We start from the raw sequence: 21,916 nt of genomic DNA, 5'->3' as shown, positions 1-21,916 counted from the left end.
TTCGAGCTTGTTTGTCAAAGCTTGACTAACCAGTTATGTCATAACACATCCTGCTCGGGGCAAAGAAGGCTTTGGTGCTGCTGCTTTGGCATCTTAACTGCTATGCATGTCAGTTCAGGCCAGGAGGAGCAATCCAGCCATTCCAAACCTGAGGGACCCCAAACATGGATGATTCATGCAGACCCAAGGCTCCAGCATGAAAAGCACTCATTTGTTCCATTTTTCCATGGACTGAAAAAGTTGGACAGTGAATGCTAGAAGTCATCGCAAGAATGGGGATTTTTCCACCTCGTTGTGCTTTCAGGAACTACCTACTTCCCTCAGATTCTATGAATAGAGAGAAGATTGGGAGCAGCAGGAGATGTATGGTGTAACAGATTTGAAAGGGAGAATGGAAGAAATGTACAGCTCCATCTCTCAGAAATAATTTAATCTTGCATGTGACCTCACTTCCTGGACAGTGTCCGTCTTACAGACGTTGCCTGTGGTTATCAGGTGCCTTTTTTCCCTTCTATTATCAGTGTTGTAAAGTTTTACGGCATTGAAGTCCTGTGGGGTATATGGTTCACTAATCCTTAGCTGCCCGGTCCTTTCTGCCTTCTGGATACGTTAGAAGTGGCGATTCAAAGATGAGTCACAATAAAAGGTCAGGACTGACATCAACCAGGTAAGCTTGTTTCACCAGTAACGTCTTTCTACCACATCAGTCATTGTGTTGCTTCAAGCACAATAACAGCTTTATGGTTTACGACAATATAGTATTCTTTTGTTCACACTGATCAAAGTCCATCAGAGTCAATCATAAACCTTTTTCAGCACTAAAAGTCCGTCTGTAACTCTGTTTTCGTTTTGCCCTGTTAGACTGTCTATGAGTCCATTAAGCATTTGTGCAGGCAAGAACATAAAGAGGAAATATGTTGCCAGCAGGGAAAGGTATTCGGTTATGCAAGGTAATCATTGACACAGCAAAACTGTTGACATTTCCCTGCACATAAAAAAGAACAGCCTGCGCCCTGGGAAGGTGCATGCCCATGCATGAATGTCACAATATCATCTTAAAACAATTCACTTAAATGCCTGTCAATCAACAGAAAAAGAAAAAAAACCTGCAGGTTGTGAATTTGTGTTTTTGCCATGTAAGCACTCTCATGGACATTCATTCCACTTGTGGTGCTTTCCATTTAACTGTTGAGGTGTTCAGTACATAAACTAACAAATCTCTCAAGTTATACCGAGCGTACTCAATCAACACTGCGAGTGTCCAAGTCGGTGGGTTTTTGCATTGGAGCTCCCCTCGCTGGTGACTGACAGCACCACTACTGCACCATTGTCTGCTCGGGCATGATGTACAGCGAGGACAGACCTGAAGCCACACTCACAAACAAAACCTCCACTGCCTGCACTGAGTTCCCTGCTGTTTCTCATTCTTTGCAGGTCAAAGGGATTTTCTGTGGAAGCTGCACATCAAACCACACAGACAAACATGGCCAAAACAACCAATGGTAAGTTATCTGCAGGTAATGTCAGGAGTGTGATTCAGCATATTCCCCTCATACTCAGAAGGGCTCCATTCTCACTTTCAGTTTCACTTTGTTACTGAATATTATCATGAACTGAGTGTAAATGCATATAATGTCTGAATCGGGGATGTGCGCATTGTGTCTCCAGCCTCTGTTACTTTGCCCATCTGAATGAAATATTATTATCATTATTAAAATAATAAATATTATTATAATGCAGGGTCCCGTTTTCCCTCAAGCTGTTCTTTAATGTAATGTACTGTATATACTTTCAATATATAATTTCTGTAAATAATCCATCAACTTCAAGTGTTTTTGCTCACAGAAGAGCATCAAATAAATTAATCGGAATAAAAAATTTAATGTAAAATGAGTTATCCATTCCATTTTTTTTTTCAATATTCTTAATCTCTTTACAGATGATATTTATGCATATGCGCTGTCCAAGACCCTGACAAAAGTTTCATCACCTGCGACTGTAGGACTCTACTCCTCATGTCAGAATCGAATTAGCACGATCCTAGGACAAATGGCAGGTATGTACAAACACTCGGCCCCCCAGCATATCATCTCTTCTGTCTGCTGGAGGACGCTTGATTTAAATCAACCACTTAAAGCCCAGCGACGTTTCTGTTTTCAGAGTTCACACTACAATGGCCACTGTGAACATGGCTGTGTGAAACAACAATGCGTTGACCGTAGAATGCTAATACAAATGCTATGCTAGCACAATATCATTACCACATATTAAACATAATGTTGCACTGACTTAGCCACTGCAGTCAGAAAATCACTGCGCTACTTCTTGGCTTATGAATGAGCTGTGCACCACCTCAGAGCTGACTCATGATTGATTTAATCTGATAGATTGAAAAGTGGACGTTGTGGACTGTATTCTGAAGTACACATCTCACAATTCATATATTTCCCCCCACAACACATTTATACCATAAGTGGATAAGGAGTTTCCGAGGCTGCACATACTACTGCGTCCAAACAATCCCCCTCAGTATCAACTGTAACGGTGCATATGTAAGCAACTCTTACCACATCAAATTACAATTTACGGCAATTGCCTGCAAAATTATAAGCATATCTTCGCCTCACGAACGACGGATGAGCAGGTACCACTTTGAACTTTACAAATAAGAAGTACATTTCTGAATAAGAAACACAAAAAAATAAATCACATATTAGGAGGCTTCAGAATTCCACAAATGAGTAGGCTACATAGTCGCCTTGCATTAGAAATGTGAAGATTCAAATCATTGTATGGACAAGTGACATTGAACAGACCGAATGGAGCATGTGCGGCTGCGGAATCGAATAGAAAAGACAAGTTTAAGGTTGTTGGTCTTTGTGTTACCCAGAGGATACTGAAGGGTTGTCGTGATGATTTCTTTTTTTTACCTTGAAAGACAGTATTGCACCAGCTCGGCCAGGCTTGGTGTTCACATACGAAAGGTTATCCTCACATGTGGCCTACTCCAACCTGCTAAAGGATGTACATAAAATGTCAATATTATCAATGTTTTGTGTCTCCTCAGTGTACATGAAGCAGGAAGCTTTGAAGATTGAGCAGAATTACGAAGGAAGTTACAAGCCTCGCTCAGTTACGCCTTCGTTTTGTGGCTTTCTAGCGCTCATTGGGCGAATGCTCTTCTACAGGCCCATTTGGACAGAGGAGAACCAGCAGCACCATAACATCCGGTTCATTGATGTACATTTTAGTGCCTGGCATTTTGCAGGCAGTGACCTGCTTTGGGCCGGTCTAGCCATACGGCTTTTTCAGGCCATGCAGATGAACTTTGGGAAATTACAGATTGTGCTCTTCCGTGTGGCTCAACATGATGTAGAAGAGGAAGTCAAGGAGAAGGTTTGTGAATCTACAGAGTCTACAGCCATGCTAGTGGCTCTGTGTGTCTTTACTCAGCTGCAGGATATAAAACTATATCCATACTCTTTTTTTTCTTTTTCTTTACCTTCGGTAGAAAATTGTTACCAGTACAAAGTGATGACAGCAAGGTCTATTTCTGCAAAGTCACATCACAGTCATTCAATGTACTGGAATGGGAGTTTAAGTCTCAGTGGCAGATACCAAAAAAGATATATTAGAAGATATGCAGAGATGGAAAGAGTACTACAATATGTCACGTAAATGCACTTCAAAGTAATTTTACTCAAGTGCAAGTACAATTAAGTAATTGGATGAAAGTAAAAAAGTAGGTCAGTTAAAACGTAAATTTGTAATAGAAGGGACGTTGAAAGGAGGGTAAACAAAAATGTATATGATGATAAAACAGACCTACTAACACATTTAGGCTACAAAAGGTAACGTTAGCAATATCCCTTCTGTCCAAAGCTACAAGACCATTATTTCTCATTTCTGTTAAGAGCAATTGCAGCCTGAGTACACAGCTGATAACTTAATACAACCTGAACAGCGAACAAAACTCAGGCAATTACTCAAACAGTAACGACAACAAATAAAAAGAGAAACCGCGGCGGGTGCAACAAGAAATATTAAGCAGCATGCTATGTTATGCTAAATTAAATAGCCTACCACTTCTTAACAGCAGAATAAAACATCACCAAGGCAGACAACACAATAAATAGCGGCTGCGGCCACAAACACTAATAGCCCATTAAAGCAAAGACAAGAGCCACACAGTTTGTTTGCACAAGAGTGTGTTGTTGTAGGTTACTCACCTGTCTGAACGCGAGTCTTGCGCACCTGTCATTACTCCACACACTCTGCTCCATAACCAGTCCACTCATCTGCTATGTCCCAGTATAACCAGTCCACTCATCCGCTATGTCCCAGTATAACCAGTCCACTCATCCGCTATGTCCCAGTATAGCCAGTCCACTCATCCGCTATGTCCCAGTATAGCCAGTCCACTCATCCGCTATGTCCCAGTATAACCAGTCCACTCATCCGCTATGTCCCAGTATAACCAGTCCAAGCTTCTCCGTCCCACTGCGCTCCTCAAAGTTTTCAAACATTTCGAGCTATATGAGCGCTCTGTAGTCACTGTGACAGAGATTATTGTTAAAACAGCAGAAAGTCTTCAAACACCTCACAGAAGGTAAAAGTTCCGCAGTGAACGTCACCGCAGGATAATTCACAGATTTAGCGTGTTACCCACACCCATAATGCACCTGTTCACGCAAAACGTTTTTTTTTTACCTGTGCTAAGTCACAATGATGTAGCAAAGTAAAATCAAATTACTTCTACAAAAAAAAAATAGAATTAAAGTACAAGCACACAAAAATACTTTGTTACAGTCACGAAAGTAACTATCATTAGTCACATCCATCCCTCAAGATATGTAGTGAAGAAAATAAAATTTGATCTGGTGATGGCGCTAGATGAAAAGGTAGGAGTTCACCAAAGTTATGACAATTTATCCCGAGTGGATCATGTAAGTTGAGGCGATATTTCACTCAAAACGAAAATGTAAACCTCAAGGTGGCATTGGATGAAAAGTCAGGAGGTATGACACGAATGTCTGTACAAGACCTTGTGGCAATCCATTAATTAGATGTGTCCAGATCGATAGTGATGAATTCGACCTGCTGATGACGCTCGATGAAAAGTCAGGGGATCACCAAAGTCATTAGGATTCATCGCTATCTAATAGTGTTCAAATATTTAATTCCGGACCAAAGTGGGGAACAAACTGGTGACTGACATTGCCGTGTCGCAAAAAACACTTCAGTGAAATCTAATATGCCTCGTATTTGTTCTGATTTGTTTTGAATTCAGAGAGTGGAGGACAGTCCAAACCATTGGAGGTCCAAAAAGGTTTGCTGCTGCCCTCTGTGGTTTCTCTGCCTGTCCATTCTTGTAGTACCACCTATCATCCTGGTACTCCTGTTGACTTTTGGCCCACCCAAGCCTGAGGTGAAACCAGGCGCGGCCGTGAATGGAACAACCACCCAGGTGGCTGTGCTTGAGGGCCTGGTCATTGCTGCCCTAGGAGTCCCTGCAGCAAGCGCATTGAGGTTTGTCTTTTCCATGGGTAAGAACCTCATCTTTAGCCAGGATCTGAACATCAAGAAGGGGATGGACAATGAGCGCATCAGCATCCAGCTGGGCTTCATGAACGAAGTGAGGAAGGAGATGTGGTTTCTGTCTCAATTCATCCAGTTTATGGAGGTGTTTGAGAGAAGGAGGATCCGTGTGTTACTGAAGATCACCAATCTGGACCGCTGCTCCCCCAAGAAAATTGTCGCAGTTCTGGATGCGATCAACATTCTGCTTTCAGATGAGGAGAGTCCTTATATTTCCATCCTGGCCGTCAACCCAGATGTTCTTGTGCAGAAAGTGAACTTTGCGGATGGCTGCTTCAGCAAAGAAGACAGAGCTTATGCGATGTTGAACCGCATCGTGACGCTAGCCTTCACTGTCCCACCACTGTGCGATGATTCAAAGCGCAATTTATTTGACAGCCTCACTAGCAATTCGAAAAAACCTGAGCAAGAAAAAAGTAGAAATGGGAGCTTCAAAGCGACCTGTTCCTCAGTGGAGATTGTATTTGACACAAAAGAATCATTCCCACTGGTGGACATAAATCCAGCTGCACTGGATGTAAACGAGGAGGAAGTAGAGAAGTTGGTCATGAGCATCCTGACCAGCAATGAAAGGAATCTGAACAAGTACATGTTAGAGGATGCCATGTCTATGAGGAGGGAGATCAACTCCATTCGACTGACTGTGATAATTATGAAGGCCTTGAAGAGGGACCTTCCTCGACCAGAATACATCGCAGCATGGGTGGCCTTGGCTAATCAGTGGCCCTGCCGCCTCAGCTGGATCATCCAGTGTGTGGAAGACGCTCAGCAGAGAGCAGTTATTGATCGTAACAATGAGGCCAACACTGCTGATTCAAAGACCTTGTGGGAAGTCTTCAGTGAATCCAGGGCTGAGCTGTATGTGATGAGTGCACAGATAGAGGACCTCCTCGAGCAGGATGGAGATCCTGAGATGTTTGAAAGATTTCTCAAGATGGATTTCCGATTCACGGTAAAGGACTTGAAAACATTTGAAGAGGCGACGGTGAACCTGGATCGTTCAATTAGGAAGGAGCTGGCTCACCTCAGAGGGACCTCCAGGCTGAAAGATTGTAGTTGGATAAGGAACCTTGCCCCTCTACCAATCACAACTATCATCAACATGGATAAAGAGGATGTGTGTGAAGAGGTAAGAACCTTCTTAAATTATAATTTTTCAGATTTTAGTCCCGGTTGATTTGGCGGTGACAGCAAGTGCGGCGTAAACACTTGAGAAGCTACGTTATCTATGTTATGTTGCCAAAAACAACAATTGTTTTAATGAATAAGCCAATAGCTGGCCTTTTTCCATCAAGAATATGTTTTGTAGAAGCCTTTCTGAAGAATTATCACTGTCGGTGCTTACCTTTGTGACAAACACATTGCAAGTACTTCACAGTTAAAGCATCCCCGTGTGTCACCAGTTGAATGCTTTTAATGTGAAGCAGCAGAAGTGTTCGGTTTGTATTACCAGTACCTAAGTACAGCTGCAGATGCAGAGTTAGGTGAGTAAGCAGTCAACAGTGAGGCTGTAATCAACAAGATAAAATAACAAACGCTGAATTACATGTCGCATCATTTCCTGTCAATCCCTTGTGCATAGAGTGGGCAGTTTTAATCAAACACTGGAATGGCGGACCCTGCCACTTACAATAAAACCTATAGGGAGGTATATACTGAATGTAAATACATATAATGGCTTTTTTTTTAAAGCTGACCGTAAATAGTATCCCAAACACAGACACACACAACAAAGCAGTATTTATTGAAATGAATGTGTTTATTCACCTCACACGATGATGCAAATCAAAACTTTGTATGGACTCTTGCAAATGTAACAGAAAAGGTCAATTTAATCATATCAGGGAGGATTAGGAACTAAATCATATCACTGCTCAGTGTTGATAATGCTTACATTTTCTTATTTTTTCAGTTGGAAAGAATGAAATTTCCCAGCAAGTATATTGATATTGTGAGAAGCGAAGACCTCAACGGCTTGGCACTGGTCTTTTGTGAGGCAGATGACCTTAAAAACATCCTAGATATGACCTTAGGCGAATGGGCAACTTTTAGACTGCACTTCCTGGGTTTATCATCACATCTCCGACCACAATACAAGAACATGCCACCGTCACCTTCTCATTCTCAGAACCAGCTGTCGGGATTTCGCCTCCATGTTCCCCATCAGTAGTCGTCTACTCTACTGTTAACAGCATGTAAGAATGTAATCCATTTCAAGTGTGATATCTCTGCATGGTTTATCAGCAACATTTATCAACAATCTTTACAGTAACAATACAGAAACTTGTAAGTGTGAATTAATTACATTTGCTTTGTTTTGCGACAGGAGCTTTTGATAAACTCTTGATTCTGCTGAGAAAAATGTGTAATCTCGTGTAACTATGTCAAATAATTATCAAATGCATGTTGGTTAACTTATGGGGGACAAGCAATGATAGCTGTACTGTTACGTAAATATCAACCTCTGTTGACCTGATTGTACATCTGTGTTTTTCATGGATCACATTCTCCTATAATAGGTATTTTTCGACTTGTCACAATCGGAAAAGCACATTTCTGGCTGAATGTCATTCCCTGCTTCAGTTTCAGAGTTCTGGTATTGTGCATGTTGGCTCACTGTCACACGGTAATGGCTTCACTGTGACACTTTGATGAAATTGAGCCATTGTTTATGTCACTAACAACACCTGTGCTTTTCTGGCTATGACAAGTCAGAACGTCTGCTGTGAAAAATAACTATTATGCATCATTGTTGCCGTTCTTTTTTCTGTCAGTGTGTTGTGGAAGGTGGCAAACAGAAAAGGATCCCAATGACAAAAAGCTGCGAAAGATGTTACCCAAACAAAAGACACAGAACTATTGTTTTAAAATTATTGTTATGACTATTAAAATATATAATTACAGATCACAATGGAAAATAATAAGCTCAAGAGGCTCTATTTTCAGACTTTCTTTCTTCCTTTGCCTCTCACACAAAAGTGGGACATGAACTTGAAGTTTGTTTCTTAAATTGGGGGGTGTTTCATCAACGACTCAGGCTTTAGTTTAATGGGAGCGTTAACAGGAGGCTCCTTCGTGCACAAAATTGAAATTTGATTGTATGTTTTACACATTCCTTTTGTTGTTGTTTTGTGTTGTTTTTCCATGTTTGTACTGTAACTTAATTCTGGAATTACTGAATGTTTATAATGTGATGTGCCTTCGTCATACATCATGAATGCATGCTACAGGTTTCACAACCTTTTAATAAAGTCAAAGGATATTTACTGCAAATTCCTGTGTAGTTGGTGTTTCATAGAGTGTAATTCACTGTGATGCGTTAGGGAGTTCTTGTTAAAATGTAAATTCTGACAAATGAAATGCATATGCAAGTGTCCCAAAAAATAAGGAAAACACTCATCCAAGCAAATATATTTATTATTGTGGAGCACAACACATTTTTTTCTAAATAAATTTGCCAGTTTACAAACAGCCCGAGCAATGTGCTGACTCATTAATGATATATTTTTACATCAAAGTGTTCGTATATTAAATAATCAGCTGAAAGTTCATCTGTATTCCTTTGAACTACTTCCCTCAGAAAGCTGCAAACATTACTTTGTCTAAAAATATGAGGCTGACAATCCCAAGGCATTTACTGTACAGGCAATAACATTTCACTGCCACATATACTGAAATCAAGCCACTACTATACAGTAAGCATATTTTGTGGTGGTGTTTCTAATCATATTAGCACCCTCTGATATATTTTCTCCCAAATTACTGTGAATTTTTCCTCACATTGGACAAATCATCAGTCATGGAGTAATTATCTGAATAAGATATTTAACTGCTGAGCCAGGCTAATAGAGTAGTGACAAGAGGCACAAGTTCATCGCAATTTTACATTTATTATATTAACCCCTAACCAGTGGATTCATTAACACTTAAAGGTTTGCATATGAGCCCTGCTCCAGGTAATGGCTCATTGCTAAGGTCTTCTTGCAACATGTAATTTATTTTTTCATGTCAGCAAGAGTAGAAACTGTTACAATATCCTGAAGAGCATAGTGGTTACTTTGTAAATATTTATACTGAGGTATAAAAGCTCAAACGGTGAAAGGCTGGAATTCTGCTTTCAGTCTATAATTTGTCTAATTGAGATGCATATAATGAGGCATAACTGCATGTCTCATTTTAAGCATTATTTGCATTTCAAGACACATAGTTCATATATTCAAGGCACATGTTATTCAATGTAATGTCAAACAACAATCTGCAAAATTAAAAAATAAAATGTAGACAGTTTGTCAATCATGCTCATGGTAAAGTTATGATAAACTGGGACACCAAACCTCTTCTATGATAAAAAAAAAACAAAAAAAAACGTATCTGTCCAATTTAGGAATGTTAAAAAAAAAATTTACTTTTGCTAACAGGCACCTTTATGACAACTCCACAGTGATCTAGATGTATAGTTTAAATGGATCCCAGATTGAAATGAATAATATTGATGTACTGGTACAACTCTGGGTCCTTGTGTTGGTATGCAGCAGTTCATAGCAGACAGCGGGAACACTTCCAGGTTTGTTTGGCTGTAAAGCAGCTCACTTGCGTCCCAAGGACTCAGCCAGCTTCTTCAGCCTTTTCTTGAGCTCCAGAGGAAACTTTTCATAGCACTTTTTACAAACAGGCTTCATGTCAAACTCAACAAACTTGTTCCTGAAAGGAAGGAAAGAAAGAAAGATTCTGTCAAAACTTAATCTACCTGCATTATTCTGTATCTAAATAGTATTAACACTGCAGGTTAAAATGTGTCTGAAGTCACAATCTCCTAACTTTAAATTGGGTTAGCATGAGGGCCATGCTTTTAGGAGGTAACACCACATCTTCTGACATGGAATCATGGAAACCTTTGAAATGATCATCCAACTTTGTCCTTTAGTGAAACATTAGTCATCTCATTCAAACCAAAACAAGAAAGTTTGAGGAAAGCTTAAGTTTCTCATAAATAGAGCTGAGACTGTTAGTGGATGAAGTGCTTTTAGTTAATTGACGGATTAATTGTTTGAGTCGATATTTTCAAGCAAAAATGACTAATATTTGGTGGCGCACTGCAAATATAGAAAATACATGCAAATAGCAAAAAAACACATGCAAATGGATAAATCAACTTCACCAATTTGAAAGAATATGCACATAATTGGGTTTCAGACAGTCGATTGAACAAAACAAGACATTTAAAGACTTCACCTTGGACTTTCTCCATTTTGACATTTTATAGACCTAACAATTAATCCATTAATTGATCAGATTAATTAATAAGGAAAATAATTGTTATAAGCCCTACTCATTAGCATCAATTGAGTCAAACTTTGATATGAATGTATAATTCAGAGGTTTCGCACAAACTCCATTAACACATAACAGTTGCAGGGTGTCGGTTTATACCTTACAAATTAAAGACAAATAATGACATCATGCCATACTGTCACAAACATGGAACACCACAGAAAAAGAGGAAGGCAGAGACGGCACCAACCAAGGATGGAGTGGTGAGTTGTCAAGATTAATAACTCTACAGACACACAGCAGGATTTTTCTTGCGGTCTTTGGCATCGCGCTCACGTCGAGCCAGGCGACGTTTCAGCTCCTCTGGCATGCGCTCATAGCAGTGCTTGCACACCGGCTTCAGGTCAATTTCAACAAACTTATCTCTGAGTAACCACAGAAGTGAAGTGAAGCATGTAAGAGGAGAATTTGGAGAGAAAAGAGCCAAAGAAGGAAGAGTTGTAGCAGGAAAGTGAAATACGTACAGACAAGTGTTAACACTGACACTAAAGTACGTGTTAAGTAAGAGCGGTCAACAGAATTGAGAGGAAATATCAGTATTGTACACGATTAGTTAGTAAAAAGAAGCTATTAATGAGTTTTTATTGAGCAACATCACTTACTTGAGAGTGAGTTTTGTGTTGCAGGTGGAGCATGAGAAACAACTGACACACCAGGCCTTGTTGAGAGCAGACACCACTGAGGGGGTCACGGGAGAAAAAGAAGGGAAATAATCGTCAACATTCAACTGTTGTCTGTTCGAGCAACATCTTAAGTAAATTACATTCAAACACAGCCCTGAAGATGAGATATCATATTGATACTCACCATCGCCTTCAATCACACGGTTGCAGTGATAGCACACATCGCCAAAGAGCTGTAAAAATATGTATATATATTTTTTAATAAGTAAGCATTGCTAATATTGTGTCTGTCATGTCCTCCAAAGCCACTGTTTTACCTGGCTCTCCTGCTTCTTACCTGGTTATAATGAGTCTCACAGTAGGCCAACCCCTTCCTCTCATAATGCCGGTGACCGAGGAAAGGCTTCTCACACTTGGCGCACACAAAATGCTGTAAACAAAATCAAATGTTGAGGGAGTGAAGGGGGAGAGACTTCTAATGTAGGCATGTGAAACTGACTAAAGGAGCAGTTGCCAACACAACATGAATAATACATGAGCATTATATGAATAGGTTTACTTAGTTAGGAATGATTTCAAAAGTTACAGACGTGACCTGTGGTGAAATATTAGTTGTTTTTGTTTTGTTTTTTTTAAAAATCACATTCAGCCCACCAGTGTGGTGTCCACAGTGTTGTTAAAATAGCTCCCCTTTTCTGATGACTGCTTCGATAAAAGTTCCTGAAGGGGTTAGATACTAAATTCATTTCAGCAAATGACTGTATTTAGCATTAAATTGACTACTATACACTGCTGATAATCTGGAGCTTTAATGACCAGTATAAACTTCAGCAGCCTCCAGACAGAACACACAACTTGATCTGCTGCGCTCTGCCTCAGGAGAAACAATCTTTTTACTGCCTCGAATTAGCTCATTAACATAGTTTTGGTACTGAAGTTGTTTATTCAATTAATTAAAATGTTCCTGTACATAAGTAACTCAATTTGAAATTCATGAAAGCATTTTATTCTGCTTCAGTTTAAAGGTTACATACAATATCACCTACATGAAGTTAGCAACTCAATAAAAAAATGATGTCCATATCAGTTACACTTGCCTGTCCTCATTTCTCTCCACGCAGATACCAACTCATGAACACGGTAAACATGGTCACAATTCCTAAAGTGCCTATATACCGTATCCAGTGTATCATAATTCGTCTCCTTCTTTTGGACAAACCTCCACATGCCACTGTTTGCCCATGGCATTGACAACACGGCCCTCGATGGGTCTCCTACAGGCGCCACAGATCGGTACGCCCATCTTATCATGGCAGGGCAAACAGAAGAGCTCTCCCTTCAGCTCCCTGGCTTCAGCCGTCAATTCCTTCCTGTGGGCACAGAAACATTAAAACACATCAGACGATCTTTTACTCGTGATGTCTTGGATACATTCTCATGCGTGTACTGCTTTCTGTGCTTAACAGTGAGGCGGAGAGGTAAGACTCACCCACAATTGTTGCAGTTGAAGTGGTCTGGGTGATAGGGGTCGTTCTTAAAGATCAGCGGTTGCTCTTCAATGATGGCATGGCACTTCTGGCAGATATACTTGCCCAGGCCACGAGCTTTCTCGCGGTTATGGCAAGGGCGACACAGGTGCCTGAGGAGAACCAAATTTAGGGGTGTCAAGAAAGTGCAATAAGCATAACGTAACATTTTGACATACTCTGTCACAGCTGCTCAAAATTCCAGTATTTGTTAGAACGCAAACGCGAGAGAGTCAGCAGCTTGACACGTGTGTAACCACCGGTTTTACAGGCTGTCACAGGGTCTCCGTATTAAGCCTGTAATAAGACGGGATACTCACCTGCCAGCATTTTTGACAAACCCCACGTCTGCAAGCACAGCCTGGCAAATGTCACAGCAGAAGCAGTCGGGGTGCCAACTATTGTTCATGGCCTTAATGACACGACCAATGATGAACTCCCCTGAGGGAAAGCCATAAGTGAGAGATCAGTTTGAGGCAAGTCGAAGTCCTTTTCAATATGTGTTGGGACTGGATGCCATCAGTATATCATACACAAAATACATATTCATACATCGTAGTTCCTAATGAGCACACCCCTATGGAGTCCTGGTGTTACTTCAATGCACTATAGTGCTTCCTATAGTGTTCTCAAAGTGACACTTTGATGTTGAACGCATTTTAATCTTATCCATTACATTTAATTAAGAGCATGTCTGTCTCTCCCTGGGCACAGTCAAGCAGTATTAAGATTAAGCTTACGTAGCACTAAAATGCATCTTGAGTGATCTAAACACACGTGGGAAGTTTGAAATGAAAAGTTGAACAAAAGTATGAATATATTTAAAGAGCAGTGAGGACACACTGGATATGGAGGTCAGGGATGCTTACATGCAAATGTACCACGGTTCAGTGGTTCACAAACTGTGTGTGGAGATGTGGTGATGGCCTGATGCTTTGCTATTTGCTGTGGAGCCGTTTGTGAAAAGGTTTGTCAAATAAATGTCGTGTAGACAACGATCCAAAAGCAGAAGGGAGACCCAACAGAAATGATTTGTGACGTGAACACTGACGGCATTAAATTAAAAGCTTAATCAAGATGTTTTAATGTGCTTGTGTCACGGCAAACCTTCGACACATATAAATATAGATATTGCTCAATTCTAAGATTCTGCTTCGATGCAGTGACAGAACATTATCAGGAGTTTGGTTGTATTTCAGGTCAGTGTGAATCTTTGCTGTGTTTTGCTGTCAATTACTGTCACGCTTGTATCTCTCCTTTGATCTCTGTGTTTCACCAAGGCTAAACTTACACACGCCGTTTGTTTCAACAATGTTGAGATGAAAAAACATGCATACAGGTTGAAATGAAATTGTGTTGAGCAGGTATTGAAAAGATGCAACATCTAATATTACACTGTTGTAGTCTGATTTTTTTTTTTAAACACTTTCTAAATAAAGTCCAGATTTATCTGACTGCTTGTATTAATTGATGAAAAAGCAGCCATGTGCAGTAAAATAGAAAATTGAGGATGCTACACATTGAGATGCATCGAGAATCGTTGATTCAAAGATGCTCTTATACAGTGGGTACGGAAAGTATTCAGACCCCTTTAAATTTTTCACTCTTTGTTTCATTGCAGCCATTTGCTAAAATCAAAAAAGTTCATTTTATTTCTCATTAATGTACACTCAGCACCCCATCTTGACAGAAAAAAACAGAAATGTAGAAATTTTTGCAAATTTATTAAAAAAGAAAAACTGAAATATCACATGGTCATAAGTATTCAGACCCTTTGCTGTGACACTCATATTTAACTCACATGCTGTCCATTTCTTCTGATCCTCCTTGAGATGGTTCTACTCCTTCATTGGAGTCCAGCTGTGTTTAATTAAACTGATTGGACTTGATTAGGAAAGGCACACACCTGTCTATATAAGACCTTACAGCTCACAGTGCATGTCAGAGCAAATGAGAATCATGAGGTCGAAGGAACTGCCCAAGGAGCTCAGAGACAGAATTGTGGCAAGGCACAGATCTGGCCAAGGTTACAAAAGAATTTCTGCAGCACTCAAGGTTCCTAAGAGCACAGTGGCCTCCATAATCCTTAAATGGAAGAAGTTTGGGACGACCAGAACTCTTCCTAGACCTGGCCGTCCAGCCAAACTGAGCAATCGTGGAAGAAGAGCCTTGGTGAGAGAGGTAAAGAAGAACCCAAAGATCACTGTGGCTGAGCTCCAGAGATGCAGTAGGGAGATGGGAGAAAGTTCCACAAAGTCAACTATCACTGCAGCCCTCCACCAGTCGGGGCTTTATGGCAGAGTGGCCCGACGGAAGCCTCTCCTCAGTGCAAGACATATGAAAGCCCGCATAGAGTTTGCCAAAAAACACATGAAGGACTCCCAGACTATGAGAAATAAGATTCTCTGGTCTGATGAGACCAAGATTGAACTTTTTGGCGTTAATTCTAAGCGGTATGTGTGGAGAAAACCAGGCACTGCTCATCACCTGCCCAATACAATCCCAACAGTGAAACATGGTGGTGGCAGCATCATGCTATGGGGGTGTTTTTCAGCTGCAGGGACAGGACGACTGGTTGCAATTGAAGGAAAGATGAATGCGGCCAAGTACAGAGATATCCTGGAAGAAAACCTCTTCCAGAGTGCTCTGGACCTCAGACTGGGCCGAAGGTTCACCTTCCAACAAGACAATGACCCTAAGCACACAGCTAAAATAACAAAGGAGTGGCTTCGGAACAACTCTGTGACCATTCTTGACTGGCCCAGCCAGAGCCCTGACCTAAACCCAATTGAGCATCTCTGGAGAGACCTGAAAATGGCTGTCCACCAACGTTCACCATCCAACCTGACGGAACTGGAGAGGATCTGCAAGGAAGAATGGCAGAGGATCCCCAAATCCAGGTGTGAAAAACTTGTTGCATCATTCCCAAGAAGACTCATGGCTGTACTAGCTCAAAAGGGTGCTTCTACTCAATACTGAGCAAAGGGTCTGAATACTTATGACCATGTGATATTTCAGTTTTTCTTTTTTAATAAATTTGCAAAAATTTCTACATTTCTGTTTTTTTCTGTCAAGATGGGGTGCTGAGTGTACATTAATGAGAAATAAAATGAACTTTTTTGATTTTTAGCAAATGGCTGCAATGAAACAAAGAGTGCAAAATTTAAAGGGGTCTGAATACTTTCCGTACCCACTGTATAAACAAACGCAAAACAACTGCAAGGAATGGGTTTCAAGTTCAACCCCACACAAGGTTCCAAAAATCCAAAACAACTCCTTCAAATAGGTTGTGAACAGAGAAGCAAAGTCTAATCTCAAATAATCACTTGAGGGCCACCCGAGATGCATTCTGGTACCAGGTATATCTCAATTAGATCTAGACATGGTCCGAAAATATTCAAATACAAAATACTTTAACATTTACACAAAGTGTAGTCTAGTCTTTCTAGGGTTCACAAAACCCCAAAAATACTAGCTCTGGACCGGCCTGAAATGAGTAAAGGCCCTATAACACTCACCACACTGGTGACAGCAAGGGGCAAAGAGCATCTGGAAGTCATGTTCACAATATTTTCTCCCTTCAAACTGTGAAGAGAAAGAGGATTGAGATTATTTCACTCAAGAGAAACATTCGCTCCATAAAAAGGAGTACTGGACAAATCACCAGCACACATGCAGCACATAAAGTATACAGCTCATCAAAGTATTGATTTGTGAAACGGTTTATAGCGCCTATTGGAGTGCACTACCTCATAAAAGAGTCCCTCTGGGAACTGCTGGAAACACTGGGCACACACAAAGCAGTGCTCATGGTACAGCTCCCCATTGCTGTTGACAATCTTCTCGGTCGCGGCAAAGCCACTCTTACATCGCTCACAGGCTGCACTGGCCAGGGCATTAGCAATGCTGTTTGCACGAGACAAGAAAATACACATTAGTACATTACTACCTCCAGAGTCCCCGTGAAATGTTAGGCTGGCAATTGGGATGCAAGGCCGGACCAATGTTTATCATTTCACACATAACTCCTACATTAACTGCTGTGTTTGTTTTTAGCAGCTGTCACCATGGAGAGTGGGAAAACAATATGTGAATCAGTTTGGTCACTCACTAACACGGTTACTCACTCCACAGCCATCTCCTAATTTGGTAAAGGAACAGAGGTAGTGAATGCTAGCCGAATGACGATGTGCAGCCTTGCCTCTGCTCCAACACACACACACACACACACACACACACACAAATTGACAAATAATACCCAGACACATACAGTTCAATGCTGTTCCTCAACTTTCTGTCGGTAGGTCAGTAAAGTGTAAGGCCAATGCTGGACTGAAGCTGTGTTAAACACAAATATGTTGTATTAAGTTGCAAACTAAAACAATGGTAGCTAACATTACTCCAACCACACGTAATGTAATGTTGGTTCAGCACGTTGGCCAGTAGTGGTATTCCATGCACTGGTTGCTGTCTTAAAATACTTCAAATCAATCAATGCTCATAACCTCAGTGATTAGAGTTACAGGGCGGTGAGTGTTAATAACTCGCATCATCTTGAGAGTTAAAAAAACAACAGCTAACTAGCATGTAAATTGTATAGTTAGCTCTAACTATAATTTAACTAACAATAGCTATAACATATTATAACAGGGAGGAAGCCTTTAAACTGTTAGCGTGGACTAAATTATGAATTGATCATTCACATTGTTGCTGGTGCTTTAAGTAGGGTGTATCAATTGTAGCTATCTTTGCCCCAATGGTAAGCGAATGTGACGTTAGCTTTAGCTTGCTGGCTGAAGTTAGCGGTTCTGAATGTTTGCTGCTAACCGCTAACGTTAGCTACAGAAGCTAATGAAAATAATCTTACCTGCCCGTCATTCCAGCCACCCCAAGCATCCCCTCTTACCACGACAGTTTCTAGAAATGTAGCTAATGAACTGACATGTATTGGTGTACTAGTTCGCTTTCGCTGTGTTGCCAAAGTTTTCAGGGAAAAGCAGACTCGTCCTGCGCCGTGTAGTCCCCTCCCAGTACACCCGTACCGTGCCCGAGTTGGCAGCGGCTTCAGGCCACCTCCTTCGGGAGGGTCTCTGGAAGTTTAACATCATTAGCTTTCTGCATCTGCTGCACCAAACTGCCCTTGACCTCATCGTACTGAATTATAGGCGTAACAACAGCCCTGTGCAAGGATCTGATGTATGGACAGAGCTGTTACGGTGCTGGTTGACAGCTGAAGCAACACACAAATATAGAATACACACATACAGAAACTATTGAATGCATATTTTGGCAAACAATGAAGACAAGAATGTTCCTGTGAGTGTTTCTGTACATACAAAGCTGTAATATAATATCTGGACAGAGTAGTTTATGAAGCTCTATTCATAAAACTGTGTTTGGAATAATGGAGAAATAATGTGGATTTGAGTAAAACCAGCCATCTGAGTTCATCCGCTCTTAGTCCACACCTGAAGTGCTACCAACACGTGAATTATCACTTAAATCCCAAGACTTGAAAACATAATTATTTGTGGGTGGAGCAGGAGACAGCACTCAAGTTCTGTCTTGTATCAGACTGGAGATATCATTTGAATGGGTCCTCATGTTTACTGTCGTTTATATGCCTTCTTGGAAAGCCCTCTGTTTGGAGGTAAGTGCAGTATAAATAAAATGTACCTTGTATTGTATTACACGCTATTCCCTTTCTCTATAATGATACAATTTTCTCACAGGGAGGTTTGAAGCTTGATATACAAGCTTGATATAAAGATAAAATGAGTTGACTCACAGTTAATCCTGTGTGTATTTTTCTACTTCGTAACAATATTATGTTTTGCCTATACGTCTCTGTAAACACATGTTTTTCTACAGAAGACACAGGATATTTTGCAGTGTTTGATTAATAAAACGTTGTTTGTGGCCCATTGAGGACAAAGGATAAGAGCTCTGCAGGAGGAACACAAAGGAGTTATGAATGGCTGCAAGAGCATTATAGATAAGAACAGAATCTTGAGAAAAACATTGCATTTACGCTATTTTTGTTGGACAAAATTATACTTCAAACAAACATATGAAAAATATTTAATTTCCAAGTCTATAGATTTGAAATTCTAGCGCGGCGTTGCTCGCACAATGAAACGATTTGAAGGCAAATAATCAAACAATGAGCCAACTTCACCACATCTGATAGAATTCATTAAGGTCTACTGTGGACCACAATACTGTGAGGGTGTTTGAACATAATTCATTTTGAATGACTAATTTGATGTTTTCCACTCCCCCGAATAGTTTGTGACTGTTTTACTAACAGTTAAAAAATACAAAATTGTGTGGACCATGCTGGCACAGACAGATCAAACTCAGCTCAGCTCTCTTCAGACCTGTATCGTCTTCAAACAAGATAGCTGTGCAACACAAGCCCAACAAAAAAAGAAAGCTACAAGCTCAATAAACAATGTTTTTTGTAGTTCAGATGGAATATGGATCCAAACAGGCATGTGGCTGTTTAATGTGGCTATGAACTCAACTCAAATATTACAAGTCTTTGGGGAAAGTACAAGAGGTTACCTTGCAATAAATCGTCTCAGTAATGTTAAGCTAAAACAAGAAATTGTCACCAAAAGCTGCAGCCGTTACTTGGCCTGTGATATTAAAATGAATACAAATGCAGTTCATTTTAACCAGCAGATGGCATGACTTTATAATTTCATAACAAAATGTAATGTGCGTCAGTAAAGGATAAAGTCCTTGCTGACATTCAGACGGAAAACATCAAATTAAGACATGATGGGTCCCCATCTGCAGAAGTATTAATGTGAAGTGACTTTGTTGTAATTAATATTTACAAACAAAATACACAATAAAAGGTTTAACATCAACATGTAGCACAAGTATCCATTTTAACTGATCATAATGATTTACATAGTCAACCTTGATGAATCAACCTTACGACATCTAGCAACTATTATTCGTTCACTCTAATGCAACAAAACAATTGTGAGACTTAAATATTTCATTCTTACACATTCAGGCAAACATTCAGTCTCATCAACATTCAGCTGTCACACTGTCTTGTCTGTTATACATAAGCTCTGGTTTCTGGATGATGTGGCACTTGTTTTTTTGCAACAAAAAAATACGACTTTGGACAATCTATGAAGCACCGCCATCAATTCAAGTTGTAATAATTGTCCCTGTTGTAGGCCAGCCAGATGTTTGTGGTGGCTGGAGAAACTTCTCACAAAATGCTGTTCTAACATTTGTAGCAATTATGTTACTCAATACATTTGAGCTAAATTCACATCGAGAAAAACAGTTTTTCTTGAAGATAGAAATATGTATTTTGTGTGTTTGTCAATTGATCATAATTTTAAATATGCTGCTGTGTTTACCGGACATAACTGTTGATAACAAACATAACTTAGAGTTTGTCCATGTATTAAAAGATCTGGCTGTCAACCAATTTGAGTTTCTTGCATGGCGACCCTTTCGGCGACTTCATTTACCTCCAAAGTGTGTTTAACAAATAAATGCTAAGCCAGAATACATCTGGCTGTCTGTAAAAACTATTAGCATAGTGAATGATGGTGCGGTCCGGTAGGTTTGGTTTGTCCCTTTCCCAAAAGGCTTATCTGTCAAACATCTAACAATTTAATTTCTTAGAATAGAATAGAAAATAAAAATCCATAAAAATCTTTCAAGAATGACTCATAGAATTGACAGCTTTAGTGACCAATGTATCAAAACCAATTGGCTGCAAAATGCCTGAATGACATTGCAGCTCATCTTGGGGTCATTCATTAGAGTACAAGTGCATAGGATTCAGTAAATATACAGATGATATCAGTTAGAATTTCTTCCTCCCATTTGGTTCGCAATATAACATTTTGATATTTACAATTTCAACAGGAACATGGGTAAGGCATCCAAAAATAAAGCTACTGAACATTACATACAGAAATGTCCAAACCCTCTCTAGAGAGAAATAGAGAGATATAGATACAGTATATACAGACTAAGATGATTATGGCCTTCACAAATAGCTGTCCTTAGAAAAAGGGGAGATGGAAATGTCCATATCAAATGAGAGCACAGAGTAAGAGACAGCTCTCTTTTTCTAAATGAGCTGCAGTGACTCAGAAACACATTCCAAGACATCCAATAGAAACATGACGTAAGAGGTATAGGAGCAGTTGACACATGGATATGTGCTATAGCCTTTCTGACTGAGTCTTATGATCAACCATCCAGTCTATGACAAGCTTCACACTTGAGGGTGACTGTCTCCCTCATCATGAAATGTTTTTTCATGATTCTTGTACAGTCACAATGTGTCAATCTAAAAATGAAATCAGAAACCGTCCATGACTATAAAGGACGGGAATTGTGGTGATTTTGACTGAATATCACCAAAACATATTATAATGGTGAACATCCTCATCTAATGCATGTACAATGCACACGTCACACGTAAAGACTATTTTCTAGACTTCCTGGTCTCAAAGACATTTTGCTTTCAGTGTAGCGATGACAATCTGTTAAAGGTGTCTGTATGTCAACTTGACTGAAATAAAACGTTCTATTGGAATGATTTTTACTTATGTCCATCTATGATATGACAAAATGTTTACGTATCTGCCTGCACATAATGCAAAACAGGCTGTGTACAGCCCCAATAATATTACATTCATTCCGATTCCCAGACATTCCTGGTAATTCAAAAAGTCAAATACATTTAGATATAAATATACATATATATCTGATTATTAAATGTTTTTTCATGATATATATATAGATATATAGAGATAATTTAAAAATGAAATCAGAAACCGTCAATGA

The 21,916-nt window shown here is 39.9% G+C and overlaps 2 protein-coding genes across 5 annotated transcripts; one reads left to right on the top strand and one right to left on the bottom strand.

Moving 5' to 3' along the window:
* The first annotated feature begins 265 nt into the window (after positions 1–265).
* On the top strand, positions 266–8,607 carry nkpd1 (NTPase, KAP family P-loop domain containing 1). Its single transcript, XM_031846561.1, has 6 exons — positions 266–667; positions 1,435–1,502; positions 1,940–2,056; positions 3,068–3,396; positions 5,291–6,727; positions 7,511–8,607. Exons 1-6 carry the CDS (start codon positions 630–632, stop codon positions 7,766–7,768), a joined length of 2,247 nt encoding a protein of 748 aa, XP_031702421.1. The 5' UTR covers positions 266–629; the 3' UTR covers positions 7,769–8,607.
* A 390-nt stretch (positions 8,608–8,997) lies between these two features.
* Positions 8,998–18,238, bottom strand: LOC116383042 (LIM and senescent cell antigen-like-containing domain protein 1). 4 transcript variants are annotated; one of them, XM_031846566.1, is made up of 10 exons: positions 17,946–18,234; positions 16,828–16,984; positions 16,597–16,663; positions 13,399–13,519; positions 13,042–13,191; positions 12,772–12,922; positions 11,890–11,982; positions 11,737–11,785; positions 11,532–11,607; positions 8,998–10,299 (listed from the first exon to the last, which is right to left on the bottom strand). In XM_031846566.1, the coding sequence occupies exons 1-10, from the start codon at positions 17,972–17,974 to the stop codon at positions 10,185–10,187; spliced, it is 1,008 nt and encodes a 335-aa protein (XP_031702426.1). In that variant the 5' UTR covers positions 17,975–18,234; the 3' UTR covers positions 8,998–10,184. The 4 variants fall into 4 exon arrangements, with proteins under 4 accessions (XP_031702426.1, XP_031702423.1, XP_031702425.1 ...); XM_031846563.1 differs by adding an exon at positions 11,120–11,294 and having other exon boundaries at positions 10,212–10,299; positions 16,828–18,237; XM_031846565.1 differs by having other exon boundaries at positions 10,213–11,294; positions 17,206–18,238.
* Positions 18,239–21,916: the final 3,678 nt, after the last annotated feature.

This window comes from Anarrhichthys ocellatus, unplaced genomic scaffold, assembly GCF_004355925.1.
Source record: "Anarrhichthys ocellatus isolate YVR2014 unplaced genomic scaffold, GSC_Weel_1.0 scaffold6, whole genome shotgun sequence".
NCBI lineage: Eukaryota > Metazoa > Chordata > Actinopteri > Perciformes > Anarhichadidae > Anarrhichthys > Anarrhichthys ocellatus.
This window is presented reverse-complemented; position numbering and strand designations above follow the sequence as displayed.

What these genes read in the sequence shown, in the direction of transcription:
- LOC116383042 (XM_031846563.1), bottom strand. Translation starts at nt 17,013, where the DNA reads ATGTGTATTTTCTTGTCTCGTGCAAACAGCATTGCTAATGCCCTGGCC. An exon ending in TTCAACTGCAACAATTGTGG is followed by an intron (nt 12,923 to 13,041) that starts GTGAGTCTTACC and finishes CTGTGCCCACAG; the next exon opens with GAAGGAATTGACGGCTGAAG. An exon ending in GTGAGACTCATTATAACCAG is followed by an intron (nt 11,786 to 11,889) that starts GTAAGAAGCAGG and finishes ATATTTTTACAG; the next exon opens with CTCTTTGGCGATGTGTGCTA.
- nkpd1 (XM_031846561.1), top strand. Translation starts at nt 630, where the DNA reads ATGAGTCACAATAAAAGGTCAGGACTGACATCAACCAG. An exon ending in AAGAGGAAGTCAAGGAGAAG is followed by an intron (nt 3,397 to 5,290) that starts GTTTGTGAATCT and finishes TTTTGAATTCAG; the next exon opens with AGAGTGGAGGACAGTCCAAA. An exon ending in AAGAGGATGTGTGTGAAGAG is followed by an intron (nt 6,728 to 7,510) that starts GTAAGAACCTTC and finishes TTATTTTTTCAG; the next exon opens with TTGGAAAGAATGAAATTTCC.